At 39.2% G+C, this 27848-nt stretch overlaps 1 protein-coding gene across 1 annotated transcript; it reads left to right on the top strand.

The window, feature by feature from the left end:
• The first annotated feature begins 4 nt into the window (after positions 1-4).
• Positions 5-27420, top strand: LOC128473047 (ranBP2-like and GRIP domain-containing protein 4). The gene is made up of 29 exons (XM_053455079.1): positions 5-184; positions 720-787; positions 1230-1341; positions 1779-1931; positions 2223-2450; positions 2703-2842; positions 3317-3509; positions 3618-3708; positions 4362-4571; positions 4737-4918; positions 5664-5839; positions 5955-6078; positions 6241-6402; positions 6672-6809; positions 7069-7215; positions 7475-7654; positions 8062-8145; positions 8558-8693; positions 9349-9443; positions 9613-12454; positions 12554-15160; positions 17548-17718; positions 18126-18218; positions 19504-19709; positions 25052-25229; positions 25658-25762; positions 25858-26003; positions 26230-26503; positions 26726-27420. Exons 1-29 carry the CDS (start codon positions 113-115, stop codon positions 26848-26850), a joined length of 9438 nt encoding a protein of 3145 aa, XP_053311054.1. The 5' UTR covers positions 5-112; the 3' UTR covers positions 26851-27420.
• Positions 27421-27848: the final 428 nt, after the last annotated feature.

Here is a 27848-nt window from a genome sequence, read left to right as displayed (position 1 = left end):
AAGTCTGGATTGAGCGCGTTTCGGGAAGTTTTCGTTTGCTTTTCTTGGAAGCCGGGGCCGCGTGTCCTGTCACAGGCGTAACCGTGGAGTAATATTCGAAGATACCGGCAACATGAGGCGAAGTAAACCGGAGCTTCAGCAATATATAGAGTCCGTGCATAACAGCGCCGCATCCCCCCGGGAGGTACGGTGTCTGTTATTATGTCTTATTGCTGGGCCGGAGTATATATACCTTCATGGTGTAAACTGCCTTTAGGGGACGTCACATTCGTCCCTAAACTCGGAATCGTTTCGCCTGTTGCATAAAACCTTAATCATCACGGCCTCATGGGTAAATCTGGCCGGCCGTTATGACATTTAAACTGTCACGGTTTCAGTGGCGCCCATCACTGAATGGTTTAACTCTTATGGCATGTGGGCCAGTAAAGGGGACGGTGAGAAATGTCAGTAAATAGCTATATCACCGAAAACTTGTAGACACGTCTGGGGCTCGGTGTCATTGTTCTTTTGAGACTCGAAACTCGTTGCCTGTCCCTAATGTATACATGTTTGTGTGTGTATTGAAAATCAGTGCTTGACAATTTTGGGAATGCAGAATACTTTTATTTTATGCTTCCCAACCCCCCCCCCCCCCAAAACAGTAGCACAAATGACAAAAAAATAAATAAAACTTAGTTGACATAAGTTTTTTTTTTTTTTTTTTTCTTTTTTTCCTCCAGAAATCATTGAAAGGATTTCTTATTGCAAAGCTCTACTATGAAGCTAAAGACTATGAACTAGCCAAAAGGTAAGCTTTCTTCTTTTAGTGTTCTGTGTTGCTTATAAGATAATTTAGGAACTTCAGATATATAAATAAATAAAACTGGGGGAGGAATTGAGGCCCTCAATTATTTCATAGTCCTGAATGTTAGACTAAACTGTAACCTAGTTTACAATACTGATGAAATAGATAAAAATAGACAGCAATAAATACAATGGTGACATCATTCTACTTGCTGTTAACATAACTCTCTATTATTAAATGTCCAAACAGTGTTGTCCTAGTGTGGCTAATACTAATGAAAAACATGGGGATTCTGTGTATTAAAGAGCTGGATAGCGCTATACAATACATTTTTACGGTTGATTATTATACATGCATGCATCAGTTTTGGTATCATTATGTTAGACAAGTAAAAAAAAAAAACCCCTAAAAATTTGAGATTTACCAGGTATCTTTCCTTTTTCAGGAGTGTATCTTCATATATTAATGTTCAGGAAAGGGATCCAAAAGCACACAGATTCCTTGGACAACTTTTTGAAAATGAGGGCAATATTGAAAGAGCTGTTGGCTGTTACAAGGTATTTTTGTCTTCTGTATTTTTTCCCTATCTCAAACTGTGTGTATGAAACTACATCTCTAACTTTCAGTTTACCTGATAGTTCCTTGCTTGCCTAGGCTTATCAAGGTTACAGGACAAGCACCTTGTAACAAGATTCTTGTAAAAGAGGAAAGATGGATATTTAGAAAAGGCTTATTTGTTAAATAATGTAATCCATGCTGGTCCAAGTAGAAACACGTGATCTTGCTACAAGGCTTCTTTAAATTTTTGTCTTTTGTTTGTAAACTGAGCTCATGATATGTTCCCGTAATCCTGAAATATCACGTTTCTGTTGTAAGTGGTAGTACAATCTAAAATTTAGCATACCATAGTGTTTAGGGAAATGGCAAAATTGTCTCCGATTGGTTTTATTATTTTTGAGGTGCAACAATGTGTTTTTATTTTGTTTATCTGCAGCGGTCTTTGGAGCTTAACCCTACTCAAAAGGATCTCGTCCTCAAAATTGCAGAGTTGATTTGTAGCATCAGTGTCACAGATGGCAGGGCAGTATACTGGGTAGAAAAAGCATCTAAGCTCTTCCCTGGAAATCCAGTTGTTTATAGGCTTAAGGTAAGTTATCTTAATATTACTTTTGTCCTAACATGATCAAGCCTGGTTAGATGTGCCTAATCCACATGCCTACAGTTAGGCAAGGGTACTTTATTGATCTGGAACCAATCGAGTAAGGTCACTGAGTAAACGTGTATAACTCAAACATCTGCAATGTACAATTATTGCATTAAGTGGCCCTGACTTTTTTTATTGCTTAAGTATTAACATGTATTATATATTGAAATCAATGATGTTCTATAAACACAAAATCAAGACTCAGACCAATCTATTGTTTGCCCTTTCTTGCAGGAACAGCTGCTAAATTCCCAAGGAGAAGTTGGCTGGAACCAGTTGCTTGATTTGATACAGTCTGAACTGTTTGCACGTCCTGATGATGTCCATGTGAATATCAGACTAGTTGAACTATTTCGATCAAATAAGAGGCTTGATGAAGCAGTTTCCCACTGCCTTAAACCAGAGAAGAGACCTTTGCGCTCTAATCTAGATTGGTGTTCCTGTGTTTTATCAGTCTTAAAGGTATTGTATTAAATATGGTTAAATATTTGTTATGATGAATAACTTAATGACATGAATAGATATATGGCATTGCAGAAAATAGTTGGGTATGTTTTGGGATTTGTGGTGGCTTTTTCAAAAAACACTATAGTTTAAAACATTCTTTATTTGGATTTGTGGTTCATATTACTGCTGGTACAAATGGTTATGTTGCATTTGATTTACATACCTATTTTGTACAATTCTATATTATGGATCTCATTGTGCCTCTAGGAGTATCTGGCATCCCATCAAGGCTCTGATAAGAGCAAATGGAGAACAATCAACAAAGAACTGTTACTTGCTCATGCTGATGTGGTTGTTCTGACACTTTCAACACGAGATGTTCAGGAAAGCAAAGAAGCACTTGAAAGGTACATCAATTCCTTCTGCAACACTTTCTTTCAGTCTTCAGTGTAAGCTTTTGTTCAGTTGGGAAAAACAGATACAAGTACATGTAATAGGCAGGCATGCTTGTTCAATTTCATATCTTTGTAAGGATGAGACCATCAAGTAGGTCCGTGGGTGTTCTGCACATCTCCACACCCAAGAAGTAATGGGAGAATGCAGCCAGGTAGTTTCTTTTTAGAAGTAAGCACTCAAAGTCTTAAAAATATAATGGCTGTCTATCCGAATTATATTCTATTATGAAAACTAACAAATCCATTTATGAACTCCTTTAAGAGAAGTTGTTCTGTGCAAAAAGTTGGAATGTAAAAAGCAGGTGATCTACCAATGCATAAATGTTTTATGATGTATTTGATGATAAAATATAAGTGAGTTACATTTACAATGCTGAGATAATCCTACTATTTGCACGGTTTTTCAATTATGTGTTTTTGCTTTAGTTTTGACCAGGCCCTGCTTGCAGTTAAACCTTTTGTGAATGGAGCGGATGACCTGTCTGGGACATTTATTGAAATGAGAGGGCACTACTACATGCATGCTGGAACCCAGCTTCTGAAAATGGCACAACATGGGGAAGTTAAATGGAAGCCATTGTTAGAACCTGCTCTTCTTTGTTACCTGCTAGCCTTCCAGGTATGTGGACATAATGTGCACATTTGATGATGTAAGATGTGGAGTGGATATCAATACTTGCATGGTATCTTTATTTACTCCAATTTCACTGTTTTTTTTTCTTTCTAGGTTCCAAAGCCAAAAAGTAAATCGATTAAGGGAGAGGAAAATGGACAGAATATTCTGGAAGGTTTAGCTTGTGACCGTCAGAGTCAGTCTGGTAAATAACTGCTTTTGTATACTTGTATTACTGCTAAAGTAATGAACTATCACCAATCTTTGTTCTACACAGGCGACATAACCTAAAGTTACTGATAGGATATATTGGGGGGGGGGTGTAAGAGATTTGTGCATACCGATAACGATGTCCGTAATGCTCTAGTGTGGTCATTCTTCAAGTACCCTATCTTACAAATGTAATGTAAACAGTGCACATTATATGTTAACATCCTGGTGCTACAAGATGGAGTGCTGACACAATTCACTGTAAATAAACCTCAGAGTCCCTTTAGATTTCTGCTTGGAAACTTGGAGCAGCTCTAACAAGCTGTTAGAATAGCTTGCTTTAGACTCTGGGCAGAGATAGCAAGTGACCCGGTACATTTTTTGTTTTGGCGTTTGGCCAAAAAATGATAGACTTCAATTGCAAACCACCTGTAACTTTGTGTTTAGTCTCTGAAATGCCCCCATCGCGTAACCTTGTTCCCTTCATACACTTGCAGTCTTTTATTAAAGTTGGTTTGTTTTGTGTGTGTGTGTGTGTGTATGATGTATATTATGTAATTTTTATTTTCCTGCTATAATTTTGTATCTTTAAAAGGACCTTGGTTAATTGTTATGCTTGATGACCATTGCCTGTATTTCTGTTTATAGGACATTTGTTGCTGTTACTAAGCAGTGGCAAAGATGAATTTCTAAGTGAAGTTATTGAAACATTTGCTAACAGAAGCGGTCAATCTATTTTGCTAAAGTTTTTGTTTGGGGACCATCTGACAATGGAGAACTCTTTCATGGGCAGTGATAATATATCAAACATTAGCAGCCAGCCACCTGATGTCAATGACCTAAATCGATTTGACCATGGTAAGTCTTGTAATGTCACTTGCTCTCGTATCGTTTCCAAATAATGGTTATCACATAGTTTTCTCAGTCTGCACTTTGTTTTTGTTTGTGTTTTTTTTGCTGCATGTGCATTATTTAAAAAAGCCTCTCCCAAATCCCTTTTTTTTCTTCTTTTCCTTCCACTAGGTGCTGTACGAATGCACAGTGGTAGTCTTCAGCATCTGATATGGCTTGGGCTGCAGTGGTGTTTTACATTATCTTTGCCTGCTTTCCGCAAATGGCTTAAGCATCTTTTCCCTCGGCTGCCTCAGGAAACTTCAAGAATTGAATCAAATACTCCCGAATCACTTTGCATTCTTGATCTTGAGGTAAATTTTTAGTCGGACATGGGAGCAGGTAGGGGAGATTAGCTGCCTGGTTTGTCTTCTGGGACGTGATCTTAGAAAGAGATTACCGGTCGCTTCCTTTGCTTAGCTAGACATCGAGGCATTCAGCAACACCAAGAAAAAAACAAATTCAGGAAGCACTGTGGATGTTCTCTGGAGTGATCATATTTACCACAGTGAAAGGCAGCATGCCTCTCACATGGCCTTCTGCAGTTTAATTGTGCCATCCAGTTCCAAAATGTAAAGATATTTTCTCCAAACACCTCATTCCTCTCCTGCTAGAAATATATATACTCAAACCAAAACCCTTTATTGCCCCCAAAGTACAAAAATAAGAAAACAAAATTGGAGAATGTAAGGGGGCGTTTTACACACTTATAGCAATATTCAACTTGTACTTACAGCCTTATAATTTGCTAAAAAAGCATTGTAGTAGTTTACGAGTTTAGAAATACCCAACTTATTTAGCAGGTGTTTTTCTTAGCCTTTGGAAATGAGTGAAGGATTTTTCAAATAAAAGTCATTTTTTTCACTTTTCTTTTTTTTTTTTATAATACATTGGTGTGGTCAAAATAGTGGTACCTAAAGAAAGCCCTTGTCCTAAAGAAAACAATATAATTTGTGTGGGTGCAGTAAATGAGAACAAAATTGTCATGAAGAGTCCTAAATTTCAAAAACCGGTCACAAGTTTGTCATTGTGGTGATGTTTGTTTTCTTTGGCCTCCAGGTTTTCTTGCTGGGAGTCGTCTACACTAGTTATATTCAACTGCAAGATAATCTTAATACGTCAAATGATATACACCAACCTCGTTGCCTCCCCCTGCCAATTTGCAAACAGCTCTTTACAGACAGGCAGAAGTTGTGGTGGGATGCAGTTTACAGCCTTATTCACAAAAAAGCATTGTAAGTGTCTAGTCTTTTTGTGTGTTGTGTATGAAAGTGATCACTAATGTTCAAAGATGCCGTAATACTTAGAAATGTGTTGGATTTTTTTTTTGTTTTCTTTTTTTACATTTAGGCCGGGTTCTTCAGCAAAACATCGTCTTGTGATACAACATGATCTTAATACCTTGAGAGCCTTAGAAAAGCACGGTCTGCAGCCTGCTGTTATTATACACTGGGCAAGAAGTCTTCTTACCACTGTGAGTGTTGGTTATCATGCAGTTTCTTACTTTGGTAGTTTGAAGAATTTTATTTCTAAATTATATTTGATAATGTCCTTTCCCATGATTGTCTTAGAAGCGTGTTATTTTTCCTAGTGTATAGTCCTCTCTTATTTAACACATTTAATATTATCTGTGCAGGGAAATGGTCTGAATTCCTTTTATGACCAAAGGGAGTACATGGGACGCTGTGTTCACTACTGGAAGAAAGCGCTGCCGCTCCTAGACCTTGTGAAGCAGAAAAAGAGCATCCCCGAACCAGTTGACCCTCTGTTCAAACATTTTCACAGCAAAGATATCAAGGTAGGATAATCTGAACAGATAGCAGAGTGCTATTTACCTGGGCTTCGTAAGTTTTAAGATTAGTTTGGTTACTTGTATTCTTGAGCAGGCATGTGCAGTTAATGCTTTAGCATAGCATTAACAGGTTTTTTTTTTCTTTCGTACAACCTATAGTTATGCAGGTTATTTTATTTAAAAAAAAAGACACTTGCCTTTTAACACCCATACTGCATGTCCAATGTGGGGTATTTACTGTAAAATTACATTACACTGTTTCTTTTCGTCCTTAGGTTTCTGAAGTAGCAGACCTGGAAGACGAAGCTGCTATTGCTTTTGCAAAACTAAATTTTGTTGAAGGAAGAACAGATGATGCCATACAGGCATTTGAAGCTGTTAAGAATGTTGTTTCATACTGGAACCTTGCCTTGGTGCGTTCCTTAGCTGTCTGGTGATAGTTATTACTCATGTTCTAGGAATCATTTTTAAGTTGTCTGAAGTATGAAATACCAAATGCATTTTGGTGTGTAATGCTGGTTCAAATGAGAAGGCTCAAAGAAGTACATTAAGTTTGCTTTCTTTGTCGAGTGCTTATTCTAATTAAAGCACTTAACTTTTTTCAGATTCTGGTTTGTTCCTTGTTAAGCATTGTAAGACCGTTGTAATTAAGTATACTTTGTTTTTGTTTAGGTATACCAGAGGAAAGCAGAGGAGATTGAAAATGATGGGCTGTCTTCTGAAGAACAGGGGGAGTATTTGAACTGCATGCAGAAATGCAAGTCTTATTTATTAAAGACTCTCGAGGAATGCTCACAAGATCCATCTGTGGAAGCAAGGGTAATATACTAATTAATGCCGAACAACAAAAAAAGGCGTCTGAATAGTTATAAAAATAATTTCATATCCTGGAAGAGTAATTTGTGAAAAGAACACTTGGGATTTGTAACTTATTTTTCCTGCTCATACTTCTACATTTAAAGATAAACCAAAGAACACTTTGAGGCTTGTCTAGTGGATTTCAATGGATATTAACATTTGTGTGTGTATGTGGTATATGTATATATAATATTCCTTTTATTTTTTATTTTTTTTGTAGCTTCCTGTGCCATTAGAAGCAGTGAATGAAATGTTGGACGCAGTAAGACAAAGTCTTGGTGATCCTGAAGAACAAAGCCCAGACTTTAGACATAATCATTCCTTTGGGACTGCTTCTGGAATGAAACACTCTACACCATCTCCATCAAAGTTATCTGCTTCTCCTAGCAAAATGGCATCGGTATTGGTTGTTTTGGAAACTATGAGTCATTGTGGATATTAAGATCCTTTATCCTAGCAAATTTTAAGCCCTTTTATTCACCTTTGATGTAGTTATAGACCTAAAATTATAATGCTGGATTTTGCAGGAAAACTATATACCTCATTTAAGAAATAGTCAAGTATGTGTGATTGGTTATCTTTCCATACCTTGGATAACGGAAGCATAATTTTTTTCCTACCTAATGATGATAAGCTGGGGATGTGCATTCGGTTCTTAACTAAAGGAAAGACATGGTAGCAGTTTGTAAAAGTGCACCTGGACTGTGAAGCCACTAAATTGTGCCTCTTTAATGGTCTGGTAGGATCATTTAAACTGATGAATGCCTTTGGTTGATCTCTATTAACAATATCTGCTTTGTTTGGCAGTTTTCATCGAAGACACCGCCACGCTGGGCTGAAGATCAAAAATCGATACTTGAGGATCTCTGTCATCAAGTTGAAGCCTTAAAGGTAAGGTTGCTTCACAGTGGTGAAATAAAATATTGCGCTTAATCCCTATAGTAGCTGACGTGCAGTTTAAAACATTGTGTCTTTAAAACACCGCATTGCATAAAGCTGTTTTGGTGCTTGCTGCAGGACAAACGGCTTTTGGTGTGGACTTGTTTTATAATGTATGCTAAGTTTCACTGTATATTCCTGTATTGGCATTCAGTGGGTTTGAGTTAAGTTAAAGAACAGGTGCATCACATATTCCATTTACAGTTGCTCACGTAACTTTCATTTGCCATTGTGTTTTCTTACAAACTTTCTCAGCGGTATGGCAAAAATGCTGGTAATGCTTAACTTGTGTGTGCTGTTTATTTCCCTCTCCCCTTGAAGTGTATATTTGATACATGTTTGTTTTAATTTTTGTGTTATATAGAAAGAAGTCCAGGACCTGAGACTGAATAGTTCTTTGAGCAATGTTTCTCATCGATGGCCGGCTGAAGGCTATGGTACTGAGACAGCTACTGATGGATACACAGGCCCCCAGAGTTTCTATGCAGTGCCACTAACAGGTCTTTTATATGACTATATGGAAACCTTGAACCCTTGGTGCGGTTAGAATACCAATTCTCTGGTTTTCTCATTTAGCACAGGGTTAACCAACTGCAACTTTTATATTCGGCCATCATAGTCATAAGGCTGGCTTAGAATCATGGAAATTGTTTAACAGCTGCTGGGCTCTCGTCTCCCATGTCTGAGCTTGAACTTGATCATCGCTTACTAATGGCACCCCAGATTAATATAATGTAGCTAATAGTGTGGAACAGTTAGAAATCTGTCAAGCTTGTTACATTTACTGCTTTCCCTGTCCATCACAAAAGGCAGTATTTAATGTAATTTGCATTCAAACTCCATTATATTTATGCCATATTCTGATGGCCTTATTTTGGTCGTATTACTTTTGTTACAGGGCACTCCAGTCATCATATTCACTTAAATGCCTGTGATAGCAGAGTGTCCCTTTTTTAATGTACACATTTTCCCTATGCAAATACATGGAAGGATTCAGCAAAATTCCTCAATCTAATCCTTTCTTTATTAGAACAGTCTACCGTTCCATGTATTGGCAATACTGCATATGTTTTGTAACTTTGAATACCTGAATGCTGCCTGCACAGCTCACTCATGTCTGATTTTGAATCTGATTTCTGCTCTCTATTTCTGCAGTCTCCACTACAGGACCTGCAGCCTACTATGGTCAGTCCTCGGCATACAATTCTCAGCATCTTCTTAGACCAGCTTCCAATGTTACACCTACTAAGGTAATTTGGGTCATTTCTCTTAAAATATACTTTTTTGTGTCAATTTGTAAAAGGCTTTTATGTGTGTTGGAATGATTGTGTATGTATGAAATGTAAAATAAGTGTTCAATTATTTGATATAGCAACATTACTTTGAGTTTTTAAGTAATACAGACCTTGTTTTCTCTAGACATCAATGTATGCAATGAACAGACTGACTCCTCAACAGCACATGTATGCATATCCACAACAAACACATACTCCTCCAGCTCCAAGCACAGCTACATGTGTGTTCCCTCCAGAAGTATATGGGCCACCCTTACGTTATGAAACTTCAGCAACCGGGATCATATCACCTCACAGTGAAGAATATTACAACTATGGGCTTCCTCAAGCAAGCACAAACCCACCCCTACCTGAACCAGGTTATTTCACTCAACCATCTCTTGTACTTCAGCCATCTAAGTCAGAAGGTACAAAAGGTATGGCATTTGGGAAAAATTGCTACGGCCCAACAATGGTAAATGAAGGGCCTAAACCATCCAATTTCCCTCCGATGCAGTCAACCCCAGCATCCACTTTCAAATTCAACTCTAACTTTAAGTCAAATGATGGAGATTTCACATTCTCTTCTTCTCATGGTGGGGCACCATCAAATGCCACGTTTCCTGACAGTGAGTGCCTGCTAAAGCTGTTGACATCTGATAAACAAGTTCTAGAACAAGGGAAGCAATCTAGTGATGAAGTTAAGAGTCTCTTCAGATTTGGTGATAGAGGCTTTTCAGCCAATATTAATTCTAGTCCTGGTCAGGAGAAGACTTCAACTAACTTCAGTCAAGGTGATGGTGGTGTATTTGGTTTCCAGACTCCTGGAAGGTCGACATATGTGCCTCCAGGGTTTGGTACACAAGGAAAGGATGCTCACAATCAGAGTGTGGAGTCTGATGCAGGAAGTGAACAAGCAGCTGATGATGATGGACCACATTTTGAGCCAGTAGTACCATTACCAGAAAAGATTGAAGTGAAAACTGGTGAAGAAGAGGAGGAAGAAATGTTCTGCAATAGAGCAAAACTATTCCGCTTTGATGTAGATTCTAAAGAATGGAAAGAAAGAGGTATAGGAAATGTCAAGATTTTGAGACACAGAGTATCTGGCAAACTACGCCTTCTCATGAGACGAGAGCAAGTGTTAAAAATTTGCGCAAACCACTACATAAATTCAGATATGAAACTGATGCCAAATGCTACATGTGATAAGTCCTATGTATGGCACGCCTATGACTATGCCGATGAAATGCCAAAATATGAACAGCTTGCTATCCGCTTTAAAACAAAAGATGAAGCCTTGCACTTTAAAAAGAAGTTTGAAGACGCACAAAAACTCCTGGAAAATATTGAATCTAATTTAAGTGTGACTCCAGGAACAGACACCAAAAATTCTGGAAACACTGGGAGTGCAGGCTCTGTTAAGGACACTAAATCAAAAACAGCAACAGCACCTTTAGGCATACTCGCCTCTACTGTTGCATTAAACAAGGAAGCTAATGTTCCCCCAGCTTCCAAGTCTCCTGCAACTTCTATAAGTAAAACACAGCCCACAGGATCAGACTTCACATTTAGTCTGAAGAATATTTCCTCCAACTCAGTAAGTCAGGCGATTAAAACGCAAAGTACAAGTAACGGAACTGCACCTCCTGTTGTGTCAGCATCTGGCTTCAAGTTTGGTTCCAGTGAAGTCATTAGCAAAGCTCCCAGTAACAGCCTGGAAACCATGTTTGCTCGAAAAGCTGGTGAATGGGACTGCAATGTGTGTCTGGTTAGAAATAAAGAATCGGCTGTTACCTGCGCCTCCTGCCAGACTCCAAACCCAAGTTCCAAATCTAGCACAAACGCTAATGCAACACAATCCAAGTTCACATTTGGCCTGGAAAACAATTCCTGTAAACCTGTAGGGCAGGCGGTCAAACCACAGAGTACAACTAATGCAACGGCACCTCCTGTTGTGTCAGCATCTGGCTTCAAGTTTGGCTCCAGTACAGTCATTGGCAAACCTCCTAGTAGCAGCCTGGAAACCATGTTTGCACGCCAAGCTGGTGAATGGGACTGCAACGTGTGTCTGGTTAGAAATAAAGAATCTGCCGTTACCTGCGCCTCCTGCCAGGCTCCAAACCCAAATCCCAAGTCTGGCACAACAGCTAATCCTCCACAATCCAACTTCACATTTGGCCTGGAAAATAACTCCTCTAAACTAGCAGGGCAGGCAATCAAACCACAGGGTACAACTAATGCAACTGCTCCTGCGGTTGTGACAACATCTGGCTTCAAGTTTGGCTCCAGTACAGTCATTGGCAAACCTCCTAGTAGCACCCTGGAAACCATGTTTGCACGAAAGGCTGGTGAATGGGACTGCAACGTGTGTCTGGTTAGAAATAAAGAATCTGCAGGTACCTGCGCCTCCTGCCAGACTCCAAACCCAAATTCCAAATCTGGCACAGCAGTTAATCCTCCGCAGCCCAACTTCGCATTAGGCATGGAAATGAATTCCTCTAAACCAGTAGGGCAGGAAATCAAACCACAGAGTTCAACTAATGCAACAGCACCTCCTGTTGTGTCAGCATCTGGCTTCAAGTTTGGCTCCAGTACAGTCATTGGCAAACCTCCTAGTAGCAGCCTGGAAACCATGTTTGCACGAAAAGCTGGTGAATGGGACTGTAATGTGTGTCTGGTTAGAAATAAAGAATCTGCATGTACCTGCGCCTCCTGCCAGACTCCAAACCCAAATTCCAAATCAACTACTGCAACAGCACCTGCTGTTGTGACATCTGGTACAGCAGGTCCGACTAATGCGACAGTACCTGCTGTTACAACATCTGGCTTCAAGTTTGGTTCCAGTACAGTCGTCGGCAAACCACCTAGTAACAGCTTGGAAACCATGTTTGCACGAAAAGCTGGTGAATGGGACTGCAACGTGTGTCTGGTTAGAAATAAAGAATCTGCAGGTACCTGCGCCTCCTGCCAGACTCCAAACCCAAATTCCAAATCTGGCACAACAGCTAATCCTCAGCAGCCCAACTTTGCATTAGGCATGGAAATGAATTCCTCTAAACCAATAGGGCAGGAAATAAAACCACAGAGTACAACTAATGCAACGGCACCTGCTGTTGGGACATCTGGCTTCAAGTTTGGCTCCAGTACAGTCATTGACAAACCTCCTAGTAGCAGCCTGGAAACCATGTTTGCACGAAAAGCTGGTGAATGGGACTGTAACGTGTGTCTGGTTAGAAATAAAGAATCTGCAGGTACCTGCGCCTCCTGCCAGACTCCAAACCCAAATTCCAAATCAACTACTGCAACAGCACCTGCTGGCACAACATCTACTCCAACAGAGTCTAACTTCACATTTGGCTTGAAAAATAATTCCACTAAGCCTGAAGGGCAGGCTGCCACAGAGTTTAAATGCAATTTCCCTGGAAAAGATTTTAAGTTTGGCACTAGTGAAGTAAAATCTTCATCTTTCAGTTTCAAACCACCTGTTAATGAAGAAACAAAGCCTACACAGGAGAGCTTTGGATTTTCAACGCCAGCCAACTCAAATTTCAAGTTTGGTCTTCTGGAATCAAGTAAGAATGAGCAGAAACCAAAAGAAACTACCGGTGGTCTAATAGGTGCCCTATTAAGTGATGTGAAGGTGCCTGTTGCTCCAACTCAAACTGGTACAGCTTCTGAGGAAACCAAACAGAAACAAAGTGGTGATCTAATACTTGGTCAAACTGTAAATAGCTTTTCCTTTGCGGATCTTGCAACTAATTCGGGCACTGAAGGTTTTGCATTTGGTAAAGCAGATCCCAATTTTCAAGGCTTTACAAGGGCAGGTGAAAAACTGTTTGTCTCTAGCAATAAGGGCGACCAAGCGAACACTTCCAATGATCAGGAGCCTGCAGAGGAACTTTACAACACTGATGATCGTGATGACATCCATTTTGAACCTATTGTACAGCTTCCTGATAAAGTGGAACTTGTGACTGGAGAAGAAGATGAGAAGGTCCTCTATTCACAAAGAGTAAAATTATTCAGGTTTGATGGTGAAATAGGCCAGTGGAAAGAACGCGGTGTGGGTACGTTAAAGATACTTAAAAATGAAGTCAATGGAAAACTCAGAATACTCATGAGGAGAGAACAAGTGTTGAAAGTGTGCGCAAACCATTGGATAACAACCACCATGAACCTGAAACCGTTACTCGGCTCTGATCGAGCTTGGATGTGGATGGCTAATGACTTTTCTGACGGAGATGCAAAACTAGAGAACTTGGCAGCGAAGTTTAAAACTCCAGAGCAAGCTGAAGACTTCAAAAGCAAATTTGAAGCATGTCAGCGTCTACTATTGGATATTCCTTTGCAAACACCGCATAAGCTTGTGGACACTGGAAGAACTGCCCGTTTGATACAAAAAGCTGAAGAGATGAAAAGTGGACTAAAAGACTTAAAAACATTCTTAACAGATCAGAAACCTTTAGATGAAGGGTGCACGACTGGTGCGGTAAAGAGTCCACCTGAGGCCACAAAGCCTTCATTTGACAAAGGAGAAGATGAAGATTCAGTGGGAGAAAGCTTAGATGATTCTGTGTATGGATCTCCATTGGCAGATAGCCCAGAGAAGAAAAATCTCTTTCGGTTTGGACAATCCGCCGCCGGTTTCAATTTTAGTTTCCAACCAGTTCCAAGCCCATCAAAGTCTCCAACCAAGTTAAACCAGAGCAGAGTGTCTGTGGGAACAGATGACGAGTCCGACCTCACCCAAGAAGAAGAGCGAGATGGACAGTATTTTGAACCAGTTGTGCCTTTGCCAGATTTGATTGAAGTCACCAGCGGCGAAGAAAACGAGCAGCCCCTTTTCTGCAACAGAGCTAAGCTATACAGGTTTGATAAAGAAACTAATCAGTGGAAAGAGAGGGGCATTGGTGACTTAAAGATATTACAGAACTATGACAGTAAAGCTGTCAGAGTGGTAATGAGGCGGGATCAAGTGTTAAAGTTATGTGCTAATCATCGCATTACAGCAGACATGAACTTACAGCCCATGAATGGTGCAGAAAGAGCCTGGGTGTGGACCGCGCATGACTTTACCGAGGGAGAGGGCAAAGTTGAATTTTTTGCTGTTCGTTTCAAGCTTCAAGAAGCTGCAGACCTCTTCAAAGAAGTGTTCGAGGATGCAAAACAAGCCCCCTCTAAAGAAAGTTTGCTCACTCCTCGGTCTTCCCGTACTTCAACACCAAAGGCATCGCCATGTGGAAAAGCTGCAGTGGCCCTTTTTGAAGAAGCCACAAGAGAGAGAACGGACCAACAATCTGCAGATGATGTTGACTCTCAGGCAGAATGTAGCGTGTCAAGTTCATCAGAGCAGTCCTCAAAAGTTGTGGTCTCCCCACCTAAGTTTGTGTTTGGGTCTGAAGCAGTGAAAAATATATTTGGTACTGAGAAGCCGAAGCCCTTTACATTTGGAAACACAGCAAGCACAGGATCGCTGTTTGGTTTCAGCTTTAATTCATCGATGACTGAGAACGGTGAACAGAAGCAAGCGCCACAACCTGCAGCAAGTCCTGAAGAACCCGCACAAACCGGGGGTGTACAGGAAACATCCACTACAAAGGCCACCCATAGCACTGTACAAAACCCTACAGTATCCTCCTCATCATCACTGACGGGGCCATCAACATTAACGCAGTCTATGCCTGCAAGAGGTGAGCTATCCGAGTATTCCTCTTTAATTTTCACTTGTACATCATTTATGGGAATGTAATATGTAAACAATGTTAGCTTATGCCTGGCTCTTCATTAGAAGCTTTACTAGGGATGGAAATATTGTGATCCTGCACTACCAAAGCCTATTGTTTAGCTTATAAGCAAATTCTCAAAATGAACATTTCTATAAAGCGACATGCATAACGCAGATTTTTGCTACCAATAGTTTTTTTTCCCTTTTTTTGGTGTAATTGTTTGGGGCCATGCAGTTTAAGCGACTATTTTATATTGGGACAGTAGCAGCAATTCTGTGTTCTGAGGCTCGGTTTTATCCACCCTGCCCCCTCCAGAAATGGGAGCAATGACTCGAGGAATAATTTATATAAACACTGAACAATAATGTGATCGCTTCTTCCATGATATAAGAATAGGGTACGTTACTGGTACATGTACTTTGCATATATGTTAATTGTCACGCTGTGGCACAGGGTTTGTTTCATTGACTGAACTGCAGATCGTAGGGTTGGGAAGTGACCTCTGCTTGAAGCTTCCTTTGCCTCTCTAAGCATTTGTCATTGAATGGCGCACAGAGTGTATAATTATATTTCAGTTCTCTCTCATAAATCTGCAATAGCTTTCTTCCAAGTAGATGGATGTGGATTTCCTGTTGTGGTTGGTTGTGACCACGTTCAGTGCCCCAACAAAAACTTCTAGATGCCACCGTAACCCAATTAATGAGGTGGCAATGTAGCATTCAGTGTATAAAGCAAAGCATTTTAGCAAATCGGCTTTTTATTTTTTTTTTTTTAAACCCTAAAACCTCAATTTTATTTACCATATGACAGACCGTTTGTAAATCAAGTTGTCGGTGTCTTTTGATTTGTTTTGTAGGATTTAATTTTAGTCTTTTTAAATCTAATCCTGCTGCCTTTTGGACGTGCGCATCTCCCTCAAACCTCAAAGGTATTTAGATGCAGCGTGCAGTGCTGGCACTTGGCTGAGCAGACACTCACCCTCGCCGCGTTCAAGCTGTTTCGGAAACATTTGTGAAAATGTAACATGCATGCCCCGCACCATAAACTGCAGCTGCACAGTTTTTTGATCTTTTTTTCATATACTAAAATACTTGTGGTTGCTTAGTAACTGGTAAACTTACCAGTTTTAAGCATACTACGATATGGAATTCTTCTGGGTCGTATCTGTCATGTTTATATATTGTAACAACTAAAGAACGTGCTATATAGCACTGATGGTACCAAACCATTTAAGGGAAACCAATAGTTATTACATTTTATATTACCTTTAAACATAAATGGGAGTGCTTTAGTGTAACTTTTCATTTACTTCGAACTGAGATTTATTTTAAATATTTAAGTAAACTGGTCCTTTTTATCTCATGTAGTCTCATCTATGGTTCATTTTTAGTGAATAAATGCTGTCATATTTTGTGTTTTTAAACCGCTTCCGTTGGTCCACTACCTCTGCGCAAACTTTGCATAGTAAATAGGTAGCTCCTTGGCATTCATTGATTAATAGCCGTCATTATTAAGCACTTATCTACAATCCACCAGACAAGCCGAAAGACCTACAGAAGTGTTGCAGTGCTATCAACACTGCAGGGGGTTCTGGGTAGGCAAATGCAAACAAGGTTAACAATGATCCCCTTTTCTGCCTCTATATCTACTTTATACATGGATCCCTTTAGAACAAATGTCTGCTGTACTAGACAGCCTTTAAACAAACCCCAGGAAAAAGGTACAATAGTCAGATCACAACTCGGGGACCTCGGTTTCGTCCTTAATGGATGGGACTCATCAGAATTGGGTTGTGATGCTTACTGGCTTTAAGGTTTTATGCAAATCAAACTAGGCGTTTCATTCATTGATCAGAAATTGCTTGGTTACACTTGCTTTATGCACCTGCAGTGTCTAATTTCTGGATTTAGGGCTGTCTATCAGGCAGCGGACCTTGGGGTTCAAGTCTTAATGCTTCTTGTGCTTGCACTTGGTTTAGTTAATCTTGCTAAAATACTAATCTCCTCCTTTTCTCGGTCTCTTTCCTCATATTTGCAAAGTATGCTGTATGCTGTATTGAACGTTTAAAGGCATATAAAATGCGACCAGAAATATGGTTTCCTGTTGATACTTAGAAAAAAAAACTCTAGTTTATTCCCCCCCCTATTGCCTGGTTAGCTTAAATTTTTTTTTATAGGACTTTTAATTGCAGTCATACAGCTGGCAAAGGGTAGAAATCTTCAACTTTTTTTTTATTTCTTTGGGATAACGCTGGTCATTACTTTGTAACATTAACTTCATAGTATACTTAACCCCTCTGTTGCTATGGTCAGTGTCCATTTTTTCTTTCAATGCCTCTTGTGTTTCTTCAGCCAACAACGTCGGTGCTTCTGAGACGGGGACCTCCCCTGAAGTAATATTTGTGTATGAGCGGACTCCCACGCCAGAGCAGAAAGCTCTGGCAGAAAGGCTCCTGCTTCCACACACCTTCTTCTGCTACAAGAACAAGCCGGGCTACATCAGCGATGAGAGTGACGTTGATGGTAATTACTTTAAATGTCTAGTTTAACCATTCAGAGATGTATTCACTAAAGGAAGTCTGGAGCAGCGTTGTAGTAGAAACTACAAGGCCATCTATGGTAGATTTATCCATAACGGTGTGCTAGCCCTCTGCAATGTATAGTTCAATGTTTTAAGGCGACTGACGAAATCTCACTGATTTTCACTATGTATTTTACTGGACCAAGCTCTTCTTGCAACAGCTCACTGGGATTGGTCCTACGTGATCTATAGTGATAATGCTTTGAAACGCATCTCTCCTGGAATATTTTCTTGACAATGCCCCGTTTAGTAAGTAGCGTGTAATGCAGAGCTCGCATTTGATGTGGAAGCTTCCTGCTTGAATTTGTGTTGACATTCAAAAAAGTAACACGCCATTTTTCTTGTTTAGATGAGGACTTTGAGACTGCTGTTAAGAAACTCAATGGACGGCTTTATCCAGAGACTTCGGAAGGCAAGGCAGCTCTGCAGATGACTGAGTCAGGTACTGATTATGGCAGAGTAAATGTACTTTGATATACTGATATAAAATTGTGCAGTCACGCAGTCTGGAATATCAAAATTTAATTGGGAGTGCTTCTGTTGATGGCTGTACTTATGTTACCTCTTTAGTTTATAATCCCTATTAGCCAATTTTACCCCTTCTGAAAAGACATAACTTTAACTTTGTTTTCATGAAACAAAGCAAAATGTTAACTCTACCTCTTTTAAGAAGGGGAAAATTGGCTACCAGGGACTATAAACTAAACACATGAAATATACATGTGTGCCGTCCCTAAGCAGAAATAGAAGTCAATATTCGGTGTACTATTGCTGCTTAGGGAGTGGATGTTTGTGTAAATACACCGTAGTACGAGGCTGCATGTGACATTTTCCTGCAACTTTAGTTATTGTGTTACATGAAATTGTACTGTAGGTATTGGTGCCTAATTTTAAATTGTATACTATGCATTAGCATTACCAGATTCGTCATCAAATACTGGATGAATTGATTTTGGCCGAGCTTTAGCTGTTGGACAGATGACCTCGCATTTGACTCTGGAATACTTTGGTAAACAGAGGAGTTCATGGTCGACTCAATTCATTCAAATTTCCAGGCCCTGTGGCAGCAAAACAAAGCCCAAGCCATCACCCCTCCACCACCATGTTTGACAGTTGGTATGATGTGTTTGGCAAAAATCAAACGCAGCATATCAGCACAAACGTGGCGCTGTGCATTATGGCTTTGCCAAATGGCGTGGTCTCGTCTGCCCAAAGGATGTTTCAAAATGTGGTTTGTAACTTTGAAAACCTAAGCAGGACTGTCATGTTATTTTTAGAGAGAAGAGACTTCTTCCTGGCAATAGTTCCAAACAAACCATACTTGTTCAGTCTTTCTCTAATTGCACTGTCCTGAACTTTAACATGCTGAGACCTGTAGCATCTGACATGAAAATGTTTTCCAATTTCTCTGAGCATTGCACAATCTGACCTTGGTGTGAAATTGCTGGGACATCAACAGCTGGAAGATTGGCAACTGTCTTGAATATTTTACAAGTTTTCAATCTTTCTCGCTGTAAAATGGACTTGTTTGGAAATGGCTTTATAAATCGTGAAACTCTTAATATGTTGTGGTGTTAATTTGAGGTTGTATTTACCTAATTTTTGGACCTGCTAAAGGACATATGTCCTGATATGTAAAACCATAGAACTCTGAGGGTGTACTTTTTTTTTTTTTTCTCACGGCTGTGTATTTATATACTTTATGTTTTTATTTTTTTACATTCAAGGCTCCAGCCATCAATCTACCACTGAGACTGAGGAAGTATGTGAGATTGTTTGGGAGAAGAAACCTACCCCTGAACAGAAGGCTAAAGCAGACAGCCTAATGTTGCCTCCAACCTTTTTCTGTGGTGTTACCGGTGAAACAGATGATGATGAAAAGGAAAACTCTGAAGACTTCGTGTCGGCTGTTAGGAATATTAAAAAGGCTGAAGTAAGCAGAGCACTTCTCAGCACTTCTCTTAGTCCCTTGCCGAGGGAGTCTTTCGGGTCGTATGCGGAGAGGCTGTACATGCTGGCCGTGTGCAGCATTTTGAAAGAGTTCACAGGAGAGATCCTCAGCTCCATCGCTTCCCTATTCGGAAATAGCAACGAATAAATTTCTATTTCATTTAAATTTTTGGGCTAACCCTTTTAAAGTTTTGTTCTAAAGCTTTTATTTAACATTGTTATGGCTTTTGGACAAAAAATTGCACTAAGCCAAAAATTGAAAATGTGGACCCTAGTGTTGTCAACAGGACATTCTAAAGGGTGCTTTCACTTTAGAGTCTATAAAGAGTCTATAAAGAGCCCAAATTCCCATTTCCAATCAAACTTTACCAGTAAGAGGAAAAAAGCAAGCAAGTATAGTATGTAACCATTTTGGTGCTTTAAAACCCTGGAGTGTTACTGTACTCCTGGGGTGTCCGACATTTTTTTATTTTTTGCACAACCTGCGACCTATTTTTTCCCTTCCCTTTAAATATGGTACCAAAAGGAATCTATTTTCGAAAGAACAATATATAATTTATAACTTAATATTGAAAAAAGGGAAAATATGATTAGATATTTTAAAATTGCAAATGTCTGGTAAGGTAGTGTGGGAAATACCCTGAGAAGGGTTTAAGCGATGGGAATGTACTGGGTTGTACACTCCTAAATCATGATTTGGGGCTAGTTAAAGTAAGACTAATCTCCATTTCTTGTAATTTATGGTATAGGTTAATAAACAGCAAACCACCCAGGCACTAAAGACTAAAACCATCTGAAAACTGAGATGGCTCCTTAACGATTATAATTGGGTAGGGCAGCCCCAACCGGCTTCCATCTTTGTGCTTGGACCTTGCTTTTCCTATATGCTAAAAGCAGTTTCTAGTTTGTTTTTGGTTTATGTATGTTGAAATATTTATTGTGGACTACTCATGTCTATATGCGTTTGCTTTAAAATTCTTAGCCAGTACAGGTGAGAATACTTGACGTATCTGTGACTTTAGTGTTGGTGGTGTACATTTCTTTTGTATTTGCGTTTAGTTGGTGAAGTTGTGCTGTCGTGTGCCAAAGTAGGTTTGTATGCAGATTGCTGTTTTGTGTGTTTAGTCGTTTGCACTTGAGCTGTTAAATATTTATTTAATTTTTTATGAAATCAGTATTTTTGTGTCTACGTATGTTTGTCATATATACAGATGGTAACTAAAGGAATTATGCGCATCTTAAGTTTTTTTGACTCTTTGTGAACGGTTCTGGTCCGATAAACACAAGTTGCTTTCGTGAGCTTTGTTTCTGAGCAGGAAACCCTCCATAACTAATGAAACTGCATGAGGCCTTGGAAAATCTCAACATCTTTCTTTTCTATATTCTCTATTAAGCTCTGACTACTTAGCTTTTACCTTTTAGTGCGCGGTGGAGTCCAATGGGAAGTGATTCCTGTGCATTTTATACATTATCCTGTGTGTTATCATGCAAATCAATGTATTCATTTCTTCAGTATGCTGCATGCCTGCTCATTTTCCATTGTTGTCACAAAGTGACAGAAGTAAAATCTGTTGTTTCTGAGAATTACTTTTTAACCGGGCATGTTCCTGTTAAGATTATTTTGGCTATATCCCTGCTATTACTGTATTTGCTTGAAAATAAGACGTCTGACTATAAGGCATATCTGGGAGGCAGAGTGGCATATGAGGGGGTATAAGGCATATCTGGGGGGCAGATGTGCATAATTGGGGGCAGGTTGGCAAATAAAAGGAAATAAAAACAAGCTTTTTTTTCGCAATCATAGTTTTTATTAAACATGAAAAGCTTACATGTGAATTCGTGTTTACTAGTAAACCTTTTCCTATAGGGCATTCGGGCTTTCTTTTATGTCTTAAATTAATATTAAAATGTTGGGGGGGGTCATCTTTATAATCGAGTGAATGCGGTATGTTTTCTTCAGCATATTGATATGCTGTAATATAAAAATGACTGTTCGTTTATAGCTATAATTTTGGACCCCTGTTAGAATATTATCAGGACTATAATGTTTTAAATTTACATTGTTTTCATCACTGAATGTATTCAGATTGACTCACATCCTAGTCATCGCTTATGAAATATGTGAGATTAAATACCCCATTTATACGTTACAAACATATCAATAACCTAACAAAACAGAAAACAATAGCAAAAATCCCATATTAACAGGACATGTTAATAGGTAATCTGAAATCAAATGTATTTAACAAATGCGATAATTCAGTTGCGTCGGTTATCATATTTGGGACGTAGGGAGGGGGATGCCGTCCCAGATGAGCCTCAAATACCATTCAGTAAAACCTCTTTTGACTTGCAATGGACCTTCGTGAAAGGTCTACAGTTCATACTTGCTTTGCTCTGCCTAATGCGTATTTGTAGTCATCTCACAGTACTTCCAGGTATAGATTCTCTAGACCTCAGCGTGTCTTAGTTTGAATGATTTGGGTACCAGCAGCTTCGGGTCATACAAAGATCTTTCTTTCTTTCACGGCGCACTTGTGTCGAGTTAACTAAGAATGCTGGTATTTCAAGGCGTCGCGCGTTGTGTTGAATGTTAGTTCCCAGACCGTTCTCCAATATTGTTACGTATTAAATAAGCAGACTCGTGATGTGAAACCGGAAAGACTTTTAATAAACCTTTTATTCCTTAAAATAGAAACTGTGCCCCAAAAAGTTCCCAAAGTTAAATGTTGGTCAAATATTAATCCTAAATAAATCACTTTTTTTCCTGTTTTTATAGGCAATTCCACAAACGGCTTTAATCTCACATACATATACATTATCTGGACCCCTGGTTCCTTTTTTTATAATTGGCTTCTGATTTCAGCTTTGCTAGATGGCTTCTGCAAAAAGGAATCTGACAACTCTTCACATTTACTAATAAATATTAACAAGTAACCAGCAACATTATGCGTCTCCATTTTAAATTGATGTTTAATAAAACAGATTGCCTACTTTGCAGCCCCCCTCCCCAATAAATATAATGTTGAAGGGTCATATGAATACTAGTTTTCAACTTGGTAAACTTTTGCCCACTTTATGTGCTGTCTTATATTAAAACAATGTCTTTCTATTGTCCAATAGATTATAACTAACCAAGGTGACCTCAATAATATATTACATATTTTAGATGAAGTTACCAGCTGGACTGCTATTCTGCCAAACGTATCTTTTTGAAAGTCAATTGACGTTTGCTAACAATTCCTCCGATTTGCCGCTGTTCACATCTCGTCATGGCCCCATTGTGTTGGATTCAAAAGCAGAGCTTGCTGGCCAAATAGCTTTTAATAAGCTCAGTGGATCCCTACGGATCCCTGAACTGGTGGAGAAAATGAAGCGAGTGAACTAGATGCAACTAGATTGAGCTAGCCATGGAAAGCTACACCCCACATGTCTATCGTTGCAAAGCTGTTTTGGAAAGTTGACTTATTTCGATGTAAATTATCTGATTTAGGTAGGGCAGTGGGAATTGAGACTCCTAGCATGTGACCACCCGGCAAATAATTGAACTAAAAAATCACATCCAAACTAGTCAATGAAATCTGACCAGTAATTACTGTAAAATCATATATAGAATACATTTTCCTTCTCTTAGGACATTTACTACACGTGTACATAGTATGTACAATATTTTAGCATTGCATTTGTAAACAAACTGCTTATAGTAACATACACCAAGATTTTACAGCAAATGGCTGAAAGACCTTTAATATTTCACATTCGGCTATGTACTTTCAGCCTTTTTTCCCCAATTCGTTTTTTTGTTCCCAATGCAGTGTATCTTTACAAAATGGATACCCTTAATTCCATATGTTTATAAAGGTAGAATTGGGAGTTGAGTGAATTATCCGAATAAGCACATCTTTCAGTTTATGTAATGATGTGGAGGGGGTTATCCTTCCATGGAGGGGCTGGTGGCTCCATTATCTAGAAGGAAATTCTTGGAAGAAGGAGACCATAGCCAAACACAAATAAATCATAAGCGTTGGCAGAAATAAAAAAAACAGCGTCTATATAGATTTTCATTATACGGATGGCGTGTGCGTGCTTTTGTGTAAGGCAGCTTCCCATCCTCCGCTCTTCTCGGCACGCTCCTGAGATGTTCTATATATTCTCATTTAAATGCCACGTCACTTTGGGAAACGGAAGTGACTGGTGCAATAGTCGTCGTCTTCTTGTGCTTCTCATCATGCACAATTTGATTTTGTTGGTTATCCCCGTGCCGTGGTGTGAAATATGGGATTTGCTTTAGACATATATAATATATATACTTTGTAATGTTTAAAAGATCTTACCTTTGTTAGTGCATTGGCTGTTGTCTTGCTCTGTGAATAGAAATGCTCCTGAATAGGATTGTTGTCCTGGAGCTGAAGACTTGGGTGGGCTGTCCTGTGGGGGGACGTGCGAGCAGCTGCTTACTATTGTCGCACCTCCCTCCAGCCCAATATACTTAATTCTACCAACATCACTTGGGGAGGGACAAGCAGGGGAAGCCACTGAACATACTACCTCATATTGGGCTTGTCTCAAAACTGGTCCTTTGTTGGTTGGCCTTGGGTTTTGGTGCACGTTTGCACCTGTGCTCGGCACGAGCTGCCCGTATCGGTTAAATAAGTCTGCGTTGTGGTCTTTGTAGTTGAGTAATATAATGGCCATTGCCTACCACTGGTCATAAGTACTGAGGCTCAAAGCATTGAGATTGCTAGTGTGATGTGTCCTTCAACATTCAGTATTATGGATTTGAAGCATTATAGCATTACCTAGTCCCTGACATGTATACATAAGAGCACAGGTTAATGTGTTTTTATTTCTTTTTTCTTTTTTTGGTATTGAGCATTAGTCTTTCATTTTATCTGCTATGTATTGGTATATATTTTTTTCTTGTATAGCTTTAGATTGGTAATTGTTCAGAGAGCCCAGCTCATGATTGCGTGTGCGTAACCAGATTTAGTGGAGTCTGCTTTAAAATTGTTCTGTCACATCCATGTACGTAGTTTTTGAACATCCAGTTTAGAGTAATGCAGTGCAGCACTGAGGATGAAGTCCGTTTGGTTTCCTTCTGCTCCTATAACATCCCTATATCTGGAGCTTGTCGCTTCAGGCAGTAATGATTATTTGGGGATAGTCCTTTCTTAAACACCACTTATGTCCCATAGGCTTTTCCTGGGGAGATTCAGGCTGGGACGTTCTTGGCTGTGTATTTTTTAAACTACCAGGTAGTATAACTGCTTGAGAATCTGAGGAAGCTGTCTGTGTGCTTCTAAAATGGTATCTTCTTTTCCCTAGGAACTCAAGCAAGAAGCTAAAATAAGTAGTACATGTGGTGTGGAGGGTGAGAGGGCAGATGTCTCTTCACGTCCCACTAAACATGTAGAGAAACCAGATTCCACTGCAGGAGGTGCTGCAGAACCTGTGGACTTATCATCTAAAGTTGAAAATGTCAAGCCAGACTCAACCAGCAAAGGTAGAAATTGTACACGTTTTTGTTTTTTCATTTACGTTTTTTATCTCTGTGTAGAAAAGGCTTAAAGGTACCAATTCAAATTGCATGTATTCTTTAAAAAAAACTGTGTGGGGATTAATTTATGTTTTTGTTGTACCGTTGGGAGCAGAATTCCCAGGTGTTTGAGTAACAAGCAGCCCTTAGGTTCATACAGTTTAGGATGATAGATCTAAGATAATAGAAGCCGGTGTAGCCCCATTGCTGTTGGGCGTCATTAAAATGTTAACTATTTCTTGTTGAGCGTTAGCATGGGAGACTTGTTTGTGGTGACTGATGTATCCACTTTTTCTGTGTAGTAATATGGCACACAGATTTAACACAGCAGTTAATGAAAGGTAAATGCTGCTTATTTAAAATCTTATATCCCTTAACTTTTTTTTTGTATATAGGATTTGGTGAGATTAAATTTTCCTTTGGACTCAACTCTGGCTCAGGTTTGTCCTTTGCAGACCTGGCCTCTAACAATTCTGGGGACTTTGCCTTTGGCTCTAAAGGTAGGTTTATGAGATATTTAGCACATTTACCACATTTACCCTTTTTTGCCACAGCAACACGTATATCTAACACTGACAATTTCTTTGATTTGCAGATACAAATTTCCAGTGGGCTAACACTGGGGCAGCTGTGTTCGGCTCTGTTGCACAAAGCCATAAGGGAGAGAATGAGGATGACGGTAATGAAGAGGTGGTGCACAGTGATGAAGTATACTTCGAGCCCATTGTGTCTTTGCCAGAGGTTAGTGCATTTTAACAGTCTTGACGACATGGATATTCCTCTCTAATTTTAAAAGGAAAGATGCTTTAATAACAGGTTAATAACTATATGCATTCCACACATGTGGTTTGACATGTTTGTGTCTGCCATGTATTTTAATGGAAGCCCCCACCCCATCCCCTGAAAATATTGCCTGTGCACCGATTGTCTGGCATTTAATCATAATTACCTTGTTTTTGCAATTAAGGTGGAAGTAAAGTCAGGAGAAGAAGAGGAGGAGATCCTGTTTAAGGAAAGAGCAAAGCTGTACCGTTGGGATAGAAATGTCAGTCAGTGGAAAGAGCGAGGAGTGGGAGAGATAAAGATTCTCTTCCACAATGAAAAGAAATATTACCGTGTTCTGATGAGGAGAGATCAAGTGCTGAAAGTTTGTGCCAACCATGTGATCTCAAAAGCCATAAAGCTCAGTCCCTTAAATACAACAAACAACGCTCTAGTCTGGACTGTTACTGACTATTCTGGTAAGTTGTTTTTGTTTTGGTTTTTTTTGTTTTGTTTACTAGCCTTCACTATCTCAGCAAGGGACTATTGGATAGTTCTAAGTCTAAGTGAGTTGTTGGAACAATCAATCAGACATACTGCTAATGTAGCAATTTTTATATATCAATTTTTACCAAGATATTTCTACTGTGTATCACTGTGATGATAATGTAAATGCTCAATAATCTTCAATTTGTCTGCAGAAGGCGAAGGGAAAGTTGAACAATTTGCAGCCAGGTTCAAAACCCAAGAGTTGGCAGATTCCTTCCAGAGGAAGTTTGAGGAGTGCCAGCAGAACTTGCCGGAAGAGAAGGAAGAGTCGTCTTGATTGCCACAACACAAACATTGAAAGCAGAGGCTTGCTGTCTTGTCACAAGCTTATTTGTCGATATCTGTCTTATGTTTTGACTGAATTTCCAGTGGCCTATAAATCTTTGCTAGATTTATATTATCTGTCATTGGAAAATGCTTTTTGAAAACAGAGTATAGATAGATTGTTGTGAGGGTGTTCAAATTGTATTATTGGTAACTGTGGGTTAGGTTTCCACTCTTAGTGACTTGGGGACCATACTTTTGAATTAGGGACTGAGCATTACTGTTCAGGGGACTCCTAGATAAGTAGCAAATAGTTTAATTACTGACCCTACTTTGTTTCCATATCTCACATAAACCATCTTAAGTGAGACAGTTATTCTTTAACACATCAATACATAATCTAATAAGTAACTGCTCTCTGGTTGAGCATCCTCTAGTCTATAACACATATTAAAACCTAATGAAAATAAGTAACCGTAAATGGATTTACATTTGTGTAAGCAAATCACTTGTGTGCTTGTTTTCATATACAAGCAAATATTTTTTAAATGTTTGTGTTGTAAATAAAGTTTGATCTGAGTTACATGAGACGTGTTTTCTTTTAATACTGCAATGTTTTTAAAATGTTACTCTGAGTGTGACTGCCTAAAAAAAAAAAAGTGTGAAGAAATAACTGACGCTGCCTTGTGCTTTCTGCCGTGGGACTATGAGTTAATCGCTATAATAAGACAGACTTGGGTAACTAAGCGAGTAACGCAGCATATGTCATTGCGTTCTTTTCAAATGGAAGCTCATTACTGGCATTAGCTGCTTTTTAAAACTAAATGAACAGCAAAACATGGCAACAGAGTTTAAACTTGGTAAACCTTGGAGGTACTTACAACAAATAAAATTAACTGAGAACTGATGCATAACAAAAGCCTTTTGCAGCTTGGCTGTTAATGCTAAGTAAACTTTTGGTGATGAGTCTTTCCGAAGGGCTATTGAAATTTGGGACAACCTTGAATACAG

This window comes from Spea bombifrons, chromosome 2, assembly GCF_027358695.1.
Source record: "Spea bombifrons isolate aSpeBom1 chromosome 2, aSpeBom1.2.pri, whole genome shotgun sequence".
NCBI lineage: Eukaryota > Metazoa > Chordata > Amphibia > Anura > Pelobatidae > Spea > Spea bombifrons.
This window is presented reverse-complemented; position numbering and strand designations above follow the sequence as displayed.